Source organism: Strongylocentrotus purpuratus, unplaced genomic scaffold (assembly GCF_000002235.5).
Source record: "Strongylocentrotus purpuratus isolate Spur 01 unplaced genomic scaffold, Spur_5.0 spur5_contig_845, whole genome shotgun sequence".
Lineage (NCBI taxonomy): Eukaryota > Metazoa > Echinodermata > Echinoidea > Camarodonta > Strongylocentrotidae > Strongylocentrotus > Strongylocentrotus purpuratus.
The window spans coordinates 1,059,127-1,075,516 of NW_022145552.1; the positions used below are offsets into that span (position 1 = coordinate 1,059,127).

Below are 16,390 nucleotides of genomic sequence, written 5' to 3' on the forward strand. Positions count from 1 at the left end.
AGGGGGAGGGGGAGGGGCATACTAAGGGATAAATAATGAAACTAGGAGGAAAAAGGAGAGAATGAGGGGGGGGGGGCAAAGAAATAGAGAGAGAGAGAGAGAGAGGAGGAGGGGGGGGGGGGGGGGGGGTACTGAGGAAGAAAAGGAGAAACTGCATGAGGGGGGGGGGGGGGGAGAGAGAGAGAGAGCCGGATCAGAGAGATGATGAGTTGTATAGATGGCACTGGAAGTACATACAGATATGCTCATGATACTAATCAGAGGGGTGATTTATTTATAATAGCTTGTGGCTGATTCAATCAGGCACAGCTTCTGCTGGGATACGACTTTGAAGTTTGGGTTAATTGTTGCACGGATCATATATGATTTGGTATAAAAATTTCAATAAAAACCCTAGCTGACAAAAATGCAGGGACATAAAAAAAGATGAAAGAGAGATCGAGGAAAATTAATCTATAACAATTAAAGTTCATACTTTAAAAAAAAAAGTTGCTGACAATAGTCCGAAACGCCCATGAAATACCAAGAAAAAACAAAAAACAAATACTGTAGTCGAAATTTGACTGATTGCCATATAACGCAACGTTGAACAACTCAACAAATGCGCACGCGCGCGCGGTAGGCACTTTCTATCTGGTGTTTGAGGCGTCTTTCATCCATCGAAATCCAAGGTTAAGAGTTCGTTGCTTTCATCACGATCATCACATGTCCATATCACGTGACGAGAGCATTTGTTGTTCAACTTTCGCTAGAGAGTACGAGTGCATGGGGCCTGTTGCAGACGACATCGCGTATCTCTCTTTTCACTATGAATATTTTTGTCCTTAGTTTACCGTTACTGTACATTTTAGGGTCAGCAATATGCACATATGCTCTACCGCTTCGCCCAATAATAGGTAAGATACGGTATGTCTTTAAAATAATTACATATTTAATGCCATTTTTTGAAAACCGATGTCGCTCGTACTCGTACCGTAGGCGTAGACCTACGAGAACTCCATCTGTGCCGCCGCCCGGAGTGCGGGGCCGCGGCCTTGGTGTTACTGTTAGCAAGGCCTGCTGCCCGCGTGCCCTATCGTTGAGTTGTTTCCCGTGTATTAAAGTCTAGGCCTATGCCTAGTTAAGTTCCGTACCTTAGTCCTAACCTAGACTAGGTTTTAATTCACTTTGCCACATAAACTTGTCGTCCTATGTCTGATTTATGAATTGATGATCGAGAATAGGGTCTAGATAATAGATCTAGATTCTATCTATTATTATTAGGAGTTGAGAGGTTGATGTATTTTTTTAAATTTTTGCCTGAGCATGCTGAAATGTGCCTGAATAATGAATGATGTGATGTGGTACTGATAATTTGGTAATCATCATCATCATCATCATTATCTATACGGGAGTGTAGGATATCCTGTGTTTGTCTTGTTCCCCAAATTAAGATTCTTACTAGTCTAGTCAAAGTCTTATTTGTGCCTAAGCCCTAGCTAAAAAAAAAACTAAGTTAGGGGTCTAGACTTTATTTAGCTCTTAATTATTGAAATAATATTTTTATTTGATACTGATAAGTTAAGTGATGGAGGCTTGCCTAGATCTATAGCTAGAATAAAGGTCTATAATTGAAGTTATAGATCTAAATATAGCATGGGGACAATTTGTATTTATTAAATGACTAGCTTTATGCTTGGATCTAAAGTTCTAAATAAAACCCCTCAATTTTTTAGTCGAAAAATCGAGTTTGATCTAATATTAATAAATGTATCTCACTTTTCATGGCATATAATCATCGCTGCTATGTCTAGTATTATTAGAAACTGTTTTTTTCCTCTTTAAAATGATACCCTATTGTTAATGATTTTCAGTCATGGAATGTGCAGTACATAAAAAAAACCCAGAGGTATATAAAGCTTAAAACTAAAGACCATGCGATTGCATTGTGAAAGAAACATTGTGAAATCAATCAGAAAAGGTTGATCATCTAGCATAGACGTACTGCAAGGTTCTGGAATCATCAAAATGATAAGAAATTTGGCCAAGTCTTCATAAAGTTAGAATCACTGTACACAGAAAGATGTATATGGGACTACACACACGTGCGCGACACGTGCATTTGTATCTCTCAACAGGCAAGAGATACACTAATTTACCAAATATATCAATTAGTAGGCGGTTTCCTGTCAACATTTTTATCATCATGTATTATTCAAAACATATTCTTTCACATGATTGGTAATAAGAGCTTCTATTTCATTTTTTGAAATTGGGGCATTTCCAATACTGGTCTTTATCTTTAAGCTATGTCAAAAGTGAATAGTTCTTGTCTGGCTCTGCATTCTTCTTTATTTGAAGAGTGTAGGGCTGCTGTGTTTTCAGATGATCTGAAGCAATATACATACAGTACATGTAGTATGTTTACACACTAAAAATGAAACAAACATGCATGAAATTGAACAAACATGCAAGCACTAAAAGTAAACACTCATGCTTTATCAGTCAAGTAAACATGAGTGAGCTTTCAAACAAACATGCAATACACCTGTTAAAAATAATTGCTTTGTCATCTTTTTGATCTAGGCATCTTTTCTCATCTCATTCCCTCCTCTCTCTTTCCCTTTCTCTCCTTTATCACTTTTTCTTTCTTTCTATTTTTTCACCACTTGGAGGGGGGAGGTGGCGGAGGTGGGAGGGTTGTAACTATGTGCTCTCCTCGGTCATAATGTAGAGCTCCAGGCTAACCTTATTGAAAAGGGGCTGGATTGTGTTGTATGTATTTAAAGGCCCACTGCACTACTTGCAGCTACTTGCGCCCTCTATATAACAAACAATGCCTAATCGGTGACCATTGCTCCCCCATGATCCTCTTTTTCTTATGTTAACTGAGAGCCGAGTTGATGAGATAACCACCTGTCCCGTGACCTTGCAAGGCAGTCTAATCCCTCCTATAAACTACGGCAGATAAGCTTTAAAGCCCTATGTATAATGTTCAACATTTAGGGGTCTGGATACATTATGAGGGCCCAAGCTACATGTAGTGTCCCTGGCACCTTTAAAGTTGAGCCCTGTATGCTGTATTGTGAGCCCCAAAGAGCTCTTGATGGAGTACATGTATGTGGTGGAAACAATTATTAATTATACTGCAGCAATAGCATTAAATACCAAAGCAACTTCAACTAATTCTAGAACTACATATAGTCTAGCACTCTAGCTTTGCTGGTTCAGTCATATCAAGACAAGTTAAATCTAAAAGTTAATTTTAAAAATGATCTTTCAGATTAAAGATGTACCAGTCAGTTGAAAAAAAAGCTTGCAAATATCAGAAATACAATTTTTCTTTGCTTTTCAAAACCTCGTACAGGTGTCCTGGCACAAGGCAGTTCATCGTCGATAAAGAAGTATGGCTCGTCTTACATTGCTGCATCCTACATAAAGTATCTAGAGTCTGCCGGCGCTAGAGTGGTCCCCATCCTTGTCAATCAGACCGATGAATACTATGGCAACATTTTCAAGTCAGTTAATGGGTAAGAATCAATCAGCCTTCCAGCAAATGTAGTGTACGCTGACAGTCCAAAGAACTTCCATGGAGGCTACTCCTGAGGCTTTTAATGCCCCTTATCCCGATATAATTATTTGTCTTCCTCACACCTCTTGTAATCTTTAGTTCATCTTCGTGATAGGCTGCATAGCCCTTTAAAGATTTCCAGAAGAAGAAGAAGATGAGCTCATGCAGTCACACCAACAAACCGATTGATAAGTTGGCCATTTGGGCTTGTAATTTTGAGTTCAGTCTGTTGTCGGTTTATAGGTAGGTGTAACATGGATCATGTCAGTGTAACATGGATCATGTCAGTGTAACTGAGGTGTTAGTGTCCTGCTAAAAGTAAAGGCAAAAAATAAAGTCAATAACAAATGGGGAGTGATGGTAATTCATGGATCGATAAATCAAGTCAGATTCGATTAATGATGGCATCACTTCCACAGAATCAATCAAACTTACTGATTTAAGAAATAGTACCCCACAAAATTTATATCCTTTACAAATAAGCAAATTACTCAAGTGACTTCGTAAGCTGCAGGCATCATTTTCAACCAAAGTACTTTATTTTGCATTTGCTGTAAATGTCAACTTTCTTCTTATCGTAAAATCAGCTCAAAATATTTGTTATTGTGAGCTTGAGTCTTTTTCCTTTTCTTTCTATGATACTCTCATTCGCTTTTACCTTTTTCTTAAACTTTTTCAAAAATACTTTTCTCGTCAGAATATTGTTTCCAGGAGGAGGGGCTGATATTGTGGATGATGTCTCGAGAGTAGGTTATTCCGGTGCAGCGCATATTCTCTATCATCTAGCAGTTCAGGTGAGATTCTGCGAGAAATTCCCAAAGGGAACGTACCTCAGTTCTTAACTATCATTATTTGATTGAAACTGAATACATTTTATAACTTTACACATCTCCTTTTTTTGGTAGTGTCACTCATATTTAAACTTGCAGAAGAGTTGGTTGAGGAAATATGCTCAAGCCATTGTTAAGAATGAAACATCTAGAAACCTAGTACACACACACACGTATCCCACCAAAATAAAATGAAAAATGAAAAAAATGGAGCTTATGTTATTAAATGAAAGTATTTTTTCAGTGTGATGAATACAAAACAAGTATTGCATATTCAGACCCTTGTAGAGTAAATGTGACAGGCTCTTAGAGTTGTCAGTTATAGGGCCAGTGAGATGGGCATATAAAGCTAAAACAAGGCAAGTAGGATATGGCTCAATGTTACAAGCAATAAAAGTAGCTCAAACTTTGTTCATGTTGCAAGTGGTATTATAAAGTGAAAAGAAAACGACTTGGTGGAAATGAGCAATTCAGCCCAGGAAGGCTCCCAAATAGCTTGGAATTTTTAAACAAATAAAGCTAAGGTGGAAAAAAAATAAAGAAGGGAAAAAAAAAAAACACTCCAAATTGTTATGACTGCTGTGAAATATGATTAAATTTCTAGCAAAATAGACTGATAAAAATTGAACAAGGTATTTTTTACACTGGAAATGCCTGATGAGGCTGTGTGGCCTGTTGCTTATCCAATGCGAGCTTGTCACACAAAGAATTTTTCAAATTTTCAAAATGTCTGTTGCACCCCTAGGCTAACAAACAGGGGGACTTCTTTCCACTCTGGGGAATATGCCTTGGATTTGAGGAGCTCATGATTCAGACTGCAGGGACAGATGTCCTCATAGAAGGCATCGAGGCACACAACGTTAGTTTCCCCATACATCTGGAACCAGGTATGATTGATAATAGAAATCATGGGGTAGTATTCTCGAAAGCGTACTAACTTTAGTCCATGGTTTAATCCACCTAAGTATCTGCCAAGTGTTAATATGAATATGTTTTTGAATAATTTAATCTGTCACTAAACTGTCACTGAAATAAAATGTAATAACATAATGAATAAACAACAATATAACTATGATATAATTATGTTATCATAGTAATTTAAAATATATCCATGTGGACAATTGGCCATCCATACTACGTCGGTGGATTAAACCATGGACTAAAGTTAGTCCGCTTTCGAGAATACCACCCCATGTGTTTTACCGAAGGCAAGTGTCATAGAAATTGCCCAAAATATTTGCAAGATGCTCTATTCTATTAGTTCGATCATGTTTGTTTTATACAGTATGTATCGAAACTGCTAAGAGGCATCAAGGCATCGAACATTTGTTACACTGTACAGCTGGAACCAGATATGATAGAATGCAGAAATCATGCTTTAATGAGGGTGAAAGTTATAGGAAGTGTCAGAAATATTTGCAAGATGCTCCTTTCTAATAATTGTTCTTAATTCTGAATGAAAATGTTGCAGTGACAATGCCATTTTATTGAATTATATGTCATTGCATTTGATACATTTAACGGGATGTCTAGAAAAAAAGTATTGTGCATCAAAGGATTAAAGAAATTGAATAAAAACATTGGGTAAGGAGACCGTTTTCAGCTTCATATTTTATTCTGTTGCAAGATTAAAAGAGATAAAGTTCAGTCACTCTATGCTATGTCCTTGCATTGGGTCAATATTATCCTAAATGAAAGGAAGTGTTGAGTTGATATATTAGTCTTGTGATGTGTGCTTTGTCAGTGGCTCTTTATCTTCCTTATCATATAATGATAATTTGATGGTAGTTGCCAGTTGTAGATGTAAATAGAATCTGTGCATAAGCAGGTAAAGGTCACAAACCTATTGAGACAAATTACGGGAAACATGCTGATGAGTTATAAATGAAGTTCTGTAATCAGTATTTTATGCACCAACGATACATTCCGTGATACACAAGGAGGACTATTTTATTCCAAAGGGGAGGCAACAGCTATTCATGAATCACCTCTATCACATTTAGAGTTATTATCCTAAGATGCACAAATATGGACCTCTCCATTTTTAAAGATCAGTGAAGTGGAGTTTCTTTTCTTTTCTTGGGTGGGGGGGGGGGGGGGGGGATCATTTGAAATAAAATGCTAGGTACATGTTCAAAGTGGTATAAAGACAGTTTGTTTTAACATATATGCATATTATGGGAAGTATTTTGGTCATTAAATGAAGTGCTGACTAGATTTAAATTTTTTGCGAGTTGAAAATAAACTGTTAAAGGTCAGTCATATTGTGGTATGCCCTTTGTTAGGTCAAGGTTAATTTGACCATAGATAAAAAGGAAGTGAAACGTTGATTTAACCCATGTGATACTATAAATTTGATGGGTTTATAATCTGCTCTCATAAACAAACAAAATCTTTTGTTGTGGTTTTGAAAATATTTTTTCTCTCAAGGCAATTGATGAGTTGTGTTGTGATTTGAATTAGAGGTCTCACAACTGGGGGAGGGGGGGGGGGGGGGTCGGGGGTCATTGATTCAGGTTTATCTATTTTCTATCGGCCTTTAATGAGGCATTTATCCTTGCTCTCCAAGTCCCTTGGATAGGAATAAGGTTGTAGGTCCACTGGTTACCCATTCCTTCTTTAAAATAGCATCACAAGGCCTTTTTTACACAGCCCATTCACAAAGCCCCTAAACCATTTTGAAAACTAGGTTTTTTAAAACTGCCATTTACTCAACTGGAAATACCCATAAGAAACCATCAGTGTTTGATAACTCTGGTTTTTGGTGAAGTTGTGCACATGCTTTACTTGTCGCTTTTGAAAGCAAACATTGAAACTGCAATAACCAGTGAAATTTTTGCCGTTGCTTAACAAAACCACACTCCCGAGGTGGATTTTTCTAGCAACTTCCGGTAAAACACCAGAATGTGAGAAAAATCTAATGATTTTTGCTTGCAGTGTAGATGCAGCTACTGATTACTTAAGGATATCATGGGTTGAGAAGAGAATTTCTCAGAATATTGAGAATAAATTTCTGACTATGCTAGTGAGTAGTGACCTTTGATGAAGCATGAGTTCTTGATACTCAAGTCCCTCGGAGAGGGCTTAAAAGGCTGTAGGTCCGCTGGTTACTCATTTCCTCCATTTGAAATATCATGTAGGTAAAATAATATTGTATATCAACAGGATTGAGAAGAGTGTTTGAAGGGGAAGTCCACCCTGATATTAATTTGGTAATAATAGAAACAGAAAAATAAGAGGAACAGGTCAGTGAAAGTTGGAGCTAATTCTGAGTAAAAATAATAAAAGTTGCGATCAATCAAAGACATATATTGGTAACACTGACATATTTTGCAAGTTCATCTCCAGTTTACTCTATACATAAAATTTCATAAACTTTCATTTTCTTTGTTATTGATGACAGAATAGGTTTTTTTCCATACAGGGGTCATATCGAAACATATTTGCAATAATCATATTTAGGGTCAATGTATGATTAAAAATCCTCTTGAGTGAAAATCAAAATTTCAGATTTTTTGTATACCGGTAGTACAGATCGAGTGGGAGGGGACCTCACAAGATAAATCATAGAGTTGCCAATTTTTGTTTGATCGATCGCCAGTTTAAAAATTCATAAATTTATCATTCAATCAGAATTTACTCAAACATACACTGACATGTTCCCTTCATTTTTCTGCCTCTGGTAAAACCAACTTAATATCAGGGTAGACTTCCCCTTTAATCTAATGGAAATAAATGGTCCATAATGCTTGAAATATGATACTGTACATGTTTGTGTATGATTGTTTTGATGTTGAGGGGGGAATTCTTGTGTTCCAATATTAAACATCATATCTATGTGGTTTGCTTCTAGGTTTTGAAGATAGTAGATTGCTGAATAAGAAGACTACACCACCTAGCATCATCCATACATTGACTACTGTCAATTCAACTCTTAACTCTCATTCCATGGGAGTAACACCAGCAGTAAGTATACAAATCATAATGTTCCCCAGCATTTGCAATTGAAATTGAATGGATCATAACTAGCCGATATCAGCCGCAGCTCTGCTCCAGAGATTATTAGAGTTCGCAAATTTGTGATTGATTGGAGGACTTGCAATCAACAGCTTTTTTGTAGTCATCTCTTTATGGGATGGGAATCCAGCCATTATAGAAAAGAAATTTATTAATAGATTAAAATTGTTTTTCTCCCTTGCTTAAAGCCCATCTGCACTAGTTTGGCCAGGAGGGATTCTACCTCCCTGCATGGTCACTGATAGGTGGTTATCTCATCAAATCAGCTCTCAATTAACATAAGAAAAAGGGGATCATAGTGGACCATCGGTCACCATCAACACAATTAAAATCGTTTTTCTCCCTTGCTTAAAGCTCATCTGCACTAGTTTGGTCAGGAGGGATTCTACCTCCCTGCATGGTCACTGATAGGTGGTTATCTCATCAAATCAGCTCTCAATTAACATAAGAAAAAGGGGATCATAGTGGACCAACGATCACCACTTAGGCATTGTTTGCTATATATAGGGCGCAAGTAGCTAAAAGTAGTGCAGAGGTGCTTTAATATTGGATGGGAATCCAGCCTGCATTAAAACAAATTTAGTAATAAATAGATATTATTTGTGCATTTAGATATCTATGTACCTCACATATTTGTCCATTTAGTGCATGTTCTGTCATTCACAAAACACTTATAGAATTATAGAAGTACAGCACTGTATGTAGAAGGTCAACTGTATAATGTATTCCAAATTTTCCTTCAGGACAGTGTTTACTTTATAAGAGGCCATGATATTAGAAAAGTGATGTCTTATCATTTTTGCCGAAGCCACTTGTCTGTTTCTTCCTTAAATACACATCTCAATCAGGGCTCCACACAAATCTTTTCTTCTTCGTGGTCTAGAGCAAGATAACGAGGATCTGTATGCATGGGGTAGCTTTGCTATTAGGTTTTGGAGTGAAAGTTTAGAGGTCTCCTACTTCCTGTACGGCGACCTTTCATGCCATCATGGTTTTTGGGGAAAATGCATACAAGAGTAATTTTCATTAAAAAAAACTGTTGCTAACTGCAAAATATTCATTGCTTTGTCAGTTTTTATTCAGTTACCTGTGGCAAGAAACTCTCACAAATCTGAAGCTCTTTTGAAATTTTTGAGCATGTCTTGCATGCTTTTTCAATTTATATTTGGGTTGAACCCTGGTTGAATTGGCCCTGTTACAGATTCATTGGAAGTTTGATGTTTATTTTTCTGTATTTCCAAAAAAGTTTATCAGTGGGATTTGATGATAACTAAATAATGCATGTGATGATGATGATGATGTTGATGAATGGAGAGCCAATTAGTTTGTTGATTTCACATTAAATTTCTTTTTTATTGATACAGAATTTTACCAAATTTCCTGCCTTGTCATCATTCTTCCAAGTTCTTTCCACCAACCATGATTTGAATGGTGTAAAGTTCATCTCAACTGTGGAAGGTATAAACATGAATTATTTAGTTGTTGTTAATTACTGTGTATGTTTATTGTTTGTTTATTAATTTTGTAATGTTGATCCTCTCTATAATGGTCGATTATATTGTCTGCCCCTGGGAGAAAAAATTGCATTGTAGCAGCTGTGTAGAAAGGTCACCCTGTTTTACCATTTTTAGTGTTTCCCTATTGTAGACAGGTTTGAGTGTATCAATTTTGGTTGGATGAATGATGCAGTATTTCACACAAAATTACACTTTTAGGATAAGAAGATTTTGGTCACACTACATGTAGGTGATATATGTAGTTTGTTGAAACCTCTTTCATTATATGACAATTAAACACATACAGTCATACACCTCATTGTCCATCCGGCTTTCTATCTGTCCCACTTCTTGTTCAGGGGATAATTTGAGGCCCGTTGCAATGATTTCTACCAAACTTGGCTGGAGTTTATATGAGCAGAAAAACAGAACGACATAAATTTTTGGTTCTAGAGGTCAAAGAACCCTTTTGCACTAGAAGATTATATATCATAAATCATTGTGTTTAATTGGAGGTTAATAATTCTTGTTTAGGCGTGCCAATGAAACAGTCATACATTGTTTCGCAACTGAATATTTACAGATCGGTACAGCAAATCATGGACCCTTTCTGTTTTTCTTTTTCAGCCTATGATTTTCCATTCTACGGCACCCAGTGGCATCCTGAGAAGAACGCCTTTGAGTGGAAAGTGAATTCCTGTCACTCCAAAGAATGTGTGGAGCTCATGCAGTTCTTGGCAAACTTCTTTGTAGAAGAAGGTAGGATTAGGAGCCATAACAATCTTTAGTAGTACCTCAATCCAATCGCCAAACAGATTTAAAACAACTCCAAAATCAGCTGATTTATGGCTTTACAGGGCAATGAATTTGTTCATTTGCTGGTATATTAAAGGGATTGTTTAACAATGTTAAATCTGAGATACACGGTCCTACATCATGTTACCAGTGTCTGTGATATGGTGTAATATTGAAGCCCTAAATAAATCGCGCTTCAAAATGATCAAGAAGTGCCTCAAAAAAGTAAAAATCTTTGAGTGACCGGTTTTACCATACTCGTTTTCCCCAATAGACTGTAGTGTTATGAAAACCGTTCAGCGAACGGTTTTCAAAATTTGTAATTCCAATCATTAATATCGTGATAGTCAGACAGGCGATCGGCTTGTAATATTCATGGAGTTCCTTACTGACCTAAAGGTTTTTAATTATCATTGCAGCATGAGCTAAATCAAGGATTATTTCTAAAGGATCTAAGACAAAGTTACCAGATCCCTTTAACGGTCTTGTGCCCAACAGTTCTGTGAGATTCGGGTATAAGGTTCTTGTCCCCAATTCATTTGTCATTTTTGTCATTTATTTAATGGTTAGACAGCTCACTCAATTTTGTACCCTTCATCTACATGTAGGTGCTGATCATACCCCTTGGAATTTTTGAAAGTGCACAAGTTTTCTATGTATAAATAGTGATTTTATGGTATGTTCGATGAGACATAGTGATTCTTTAGCTTACACTAGGCTTCAGTATTTTGTTATTTGTAGAAATGAATGTAGAAAGCTGCTGTGATTAGTCATGCCATTCAAATATATATATATATGTTTTTTTGTAATTGGGTTCACTTAATAATAATAATAATAATTTGTTCTTTTATAGCGCATTTCATGTCTGTTGACATTTCAATGCGCTTTACAATTTTACAATATACATAATTATTTAAAATATAACACGATCATAAAAGGAAGATGAAACAAAAACATATATAGAAAACAATGAAGTTTTTACAAAAAGAAAAATCATAACATTACTTATCCTTAAATACTATTGATGTGCTAATTTGAAGAGATGAGTTTTTAGTTCAGATATGAATGTTTCAGTATTGGATATACGACGTAATGAGTTTGGGAGGGAATTCCATAGAAATGGTGCTATACTTACATATTAAGATTAGGATTATGGGTAATAAGATTCAATATCAATACTTCTCATAGCATCTTGGATGAGAGGTATCAACCCTTTTGTACTGTGGCCAGGCACTTCCATTAATTTTAATCAATTTCCGGCAGTGAAGCACAGAATTTAAATGAAGAAAAAGTCTTTTCCAAATTCATTTGGGAGAATGGTTCGTAAAATGTCACAGAAAGATTCCCTCAGCTGTGACGAGCAGGAATGTTACAGAGTTGTTTAAGAATGTTAATTTCAATATGTTTTTTCACCTCTTGCTTTCTTCTCCATCCTATCATCCAGCACGGAAGAATCAGCACCAGTTCAGCTCTGCCGAAGAGATGGCCAAGTATTTGATCTACAACTACCAACCGATCGACCTATCTCAGTCGTCAAGTTTCTTTGAACAGGCTTATTTCTTCCAATAAGGTGTTCGTTGTTCCTGTGAGTTTGTTCGTTCTTCATGTGAGTTTGTTTGTTCTTCATGTGAGTTTGTTCGTTCTTCATGTGAGTTTGTTCATTCAATATGGTTGTGAGTACTTATTTCTAAGAGGTAGACAGGGTTTGATAGTAGACAACCAGTTTCAATGCCAGCACATCATGTTTCTTAATGCTCGATTTGTGTGGATGCAATTAAATAATGAATGGGTATTGGTGCTATTGTTATGAAACTAAAATGTATCTTAAGATTATATAGAGGAGATAAAAAATTAACAATATTGGAAAGCGATATATGTGTAGCGTTAGAAAGCTTGTAAAGAACTTGTGGAAAATTAAAATAGACATATTTAAGGCATCATGTTCCTTTAAACAGGCTTTAATACTTAATGCAACTAGGTCGTTCTTCCAGTATTAAAGGTTGTGAGTAATGATTTCTAAAAATTAGAGACGAATTTATAGCAGACAGCTATTTACATATATGTATGGTTGTATTTAATCACAAATTGGAAATGATATTTTGTAATCTTTTTATAGTTCAAAGTAATATATTTCAAATTACTTCATATGAGTAGAAAATACACAAAAGTGGAGAGCATTGTAGCTGTATAGTGAGCTTGGGATTTAGAGCTCTGGAAAAAACCAAAATCGATGTTTCTAATTCATCAAGTTCTTTGAATAGGCTTACTTTTCCATTTGAGGTTAGTAGAAAGATGTAAAAGAGAGAAATGGGTGCTGTAAATGCCTAACTGTAAGTCATTAAAAAATGCTGTTTAAACGAGCGTGTTTTAAGGAGAGTTTCAAACTTATAAATTGCGTATGCTTCCTTCATATGTGATCTGAGTAGACCTGTTCTGAATCAGGAGCTGTTCATCAGAAAAATAAATGCAGAATATTTTGTTAAAATCATGGATCCAATATACAAATACATTCACATGCCTATATCTTTTTACATGCACATCAACATATCTATGGGTTACTGACACATTACAAGTATATGCCTCGATAAGTTGTACATGTATGATCACATTCCTGTAAATAACATGTGGCAGCGAACATTAAAAAATCTGTTATGGAAAAGAAATCTGGAAGTTCACAGTACTCACCCTGAAGACTTTAATGGCATCGGCCCTCACAGCAGCGTGCAGGGGTGTCTCTCCCATGTTATCCTCAGCATTGGTGTACACAGTTGATTGAAAGAGAAATCAAATCTTAAGTCCATGAAACAATGCACGCAATGCACACACAGTACTAGTAGTAGTACTACTAAGATTGTAGTTGTGTTTGTGAATGGGGTGACATCATCACTAACTTTCCCGATCAGCTAGTACACAGCAGAATTAATGAATGGGCATGACATATTCACAAATTCTCACGTCAGCATATACCTACACACACACATACACACCCACAGACTCAGTACATGTAAGTACACGTACACACAAGTTTGAGCAGCCCAGCGCACATCAAAAATAACATCTTTTACAGTATTTTGCATTTGAAGATCTCCATGGGTGTCTTCACTCATGTTTAAACTATTTAGGTCAGTTTGAATCTGTGAGATCAAGTGATTCAGTCAGCAATGCATTCAGTATTGTAGTGTGTTCTCTAGCTTCTTGCAAGAATCTGTAAGTCTTCTATGCATATATCATGAATGTGAAAAGGTAAAAATGAGTTTGGTCACTCCATTAAACCCCCCTTAGTAAGGAAGTCATGACAAATCACTTACTTACGATAATTACATATCAATGATAATAATATTCAGCTTGTATATAGCGCTGAATACATCTCAGACGTCGATCTCTAAGCGCTTTACAGATCAACTATTACCCTGGTCATATGATTTGAGTGCTTTCCAGCACACACTGTATGCACAATCTCCACTCCCTGGGGAGCATTCCAGCCAGGCGTTACTTATTATGATACAATATTTATTACAATACATGTATCACTAACCAGTGAGATAAAGCATTAACAAATCTAACCACAAACTTCAATATATCGTTTGGGAAAATGGACGTGTCGTCCAGATCTGGTTTGGCGAACTGGTGTAGCGAGTTTAGTCACTACAAATGTTAATACATGTAAGTGTAAGTCTGATAGTTTGAAGATGCTGGTATCTGAATTTTCGATCAATGGGATCATTTGTGCACATATGATAGGTGAAAATGGGTAGTCCAAGACTCATTATGACAAATCAAACTAAGTTGTCAATGACATAACTGTGTTGACTATATACTTGCTCACTCCATCATGTGCATATATCAGTGACAATTGGCAGCATCCCTGCTGCATCGCTGTAAGCCAGTCTGTCCGGTTAAAAGAAAAGTTTTTTTTTCTTCATCCTTTAGATTCTTCAATTGATTTAATTTCCTCTTCACAGCCACTGCTTCCTCTTGGATAAATCCTTACTATTTAAACAAAAAGCTCAATTTGACATTCAATTTGACAGGTTCCCATACATACACATGAGACTGAAAGTAAGGATACTTTGTATCAAACTTTGGTAGAATAGTACCAGGATGGTATTGTCAACTCGGAATTCCCTTAATTTCCTTAGGAAATACAACCTTTGATTAGCTTTTCCTGCGAGTACTTGTGAATTTGAATTCCAATTCAGTTTGTTGTCGATGATTGTCCCTAGACATTTGTATTCTGGGACCTGCTCTATGGGATGTCCGTGAATAGTAATAGGCTCATGAGAATGTGAAGAGTGACCTTAAACCTTGAAGAATTACTCTCCCAAAAGCGTGAACGCTGTCCTGGAGAGGGCTGTGCTGTGTTGCGTGCTGTTGGTGACGAAAATCAAAAATGATTTCCTTTGTCTTTTGTACATTGAGGACTAGATTTGATTGATTCACAGTCAAAGTTAGCTTCTCGCCTTCTCGGCGTGATTTGATGAATTGTTTACTCTTTTCTGTTGTGTAGCTGTCATCAGGGTTCCGTTTAGCTTTTACATCAGATTTCTACTCTTACAGTCCTTCAATTTGTTTGTGGACAAATCCTAGACACAGATGGAAGGTTTAATACATTCCACCTGATCTTATGGGACATCTGGCATGGTTTTCACAAAATTGGGTTTAGATTTCCCATCACATACTGTTGCCCCTAACCCACTTTTGTCACTTTCATGAACTGCATTATATCTGAGCCCACATTTGCTGTAAATGTGGGGTCTTGTCTGGTTTTTAGAGCCCTGTGCCTCATTATGTTCAAAACGTAAACAAACGAAGGCAACAAGAAGTTTATTCTTCCTACTGGCCTTCTTCTCCAATCTTTCTTTCTTTGTCTATTTAATTAATGATTTCTAAATTCGATTTATTTATTCAAATAATCTTAATTTAGATTAACCAGATCAGTTACGATTCACTATTTTACATTTTAGTCCAGTGAATAAAACTGAGCATATCAACAATCATATAAAAAATGCCAAATTCAATACAATAATTATAAAAACACAAGAGGAATCAAGATAACACAGGATATATGAAAAGTATCACATAATGAAATATTTACATTGGTGTTAAAAATGGTAAATTCATTACATGATAATAACAAATGAGAAATCAAGATAACATATGATATGAAAATACCACGAATTGAAAGTAATTAAAATCTTTCAATAAATTTTCTCATAAATCTCTGACCTCATTGTTTGCAGTATTACTGATGAGATTGTTCTTGGATTTTGTTTCCCTCATAAATAATGTAATCGCATATATTGAGAATTTATTACAGAAAGTCATCAACAAAGCATGCTCTATTTAACATTCTCATTGGTCATTTCATTCACCAAATTATGTAGACTTTTACATTTTATGGCTTATGTTGTATGTGTATGTATTATGAAAGTTCTCCATTTCTATCATGTATGTATTGCTGACTGATTGGTATAGAGTTTGTCAATTTGCACATTTAAACAGTAGCCCTATCTAAGACTACATTTTGAACCAATTTTTATCTTTGGACTAATAGCTAACTAACTTTGGGTACATTGTATTGTTTAAGTAATACTTTTGTGTTGCAATGTTGATCCATTTACCTCTTTTTATCTTTTTACCACATTTATCAGGGTTTGTTATAAAAGTAAAAGTCTTCAAACAGCAATGTTCATGTATTGGAC

At 36.0% G+C, this 16,390-nt stretch overlaps 1 protein-coding gene across 1 annotated transcript; it reads left to right on the plus strand.

Moving 5' to 3' along the window:
* Window positions 1–759: 759 nt before the first annotated feature.
* Window positions 760–13,697, plus strand: LOC582718 (gamma-glutamyl hydrolase). Its single transcript, XM_782660.4, has 8 exons — window positions 760–896; window positions 3,347–3,509; window positions 4,248–4,344; window positions 5,126–5,267; window positions 8,234–8,346; window positions 9,762–9,855; window positions 10,521–10,652; window positions 12,133–13,697. The coding sequence occupies exons 1-8, from the start codon at window positions 809–811 to the stop codon at window positions 12,255–12,257; spliced, it is 954 nt and encodes a 317-aa protein (XP_787753.3). The 5' UTR covers window positions 760–808; the 3' UTR covers window positions 12,258–13,697.
* Window positions 13,698–16,390: the final 2,693 nt, after the last annotated feature.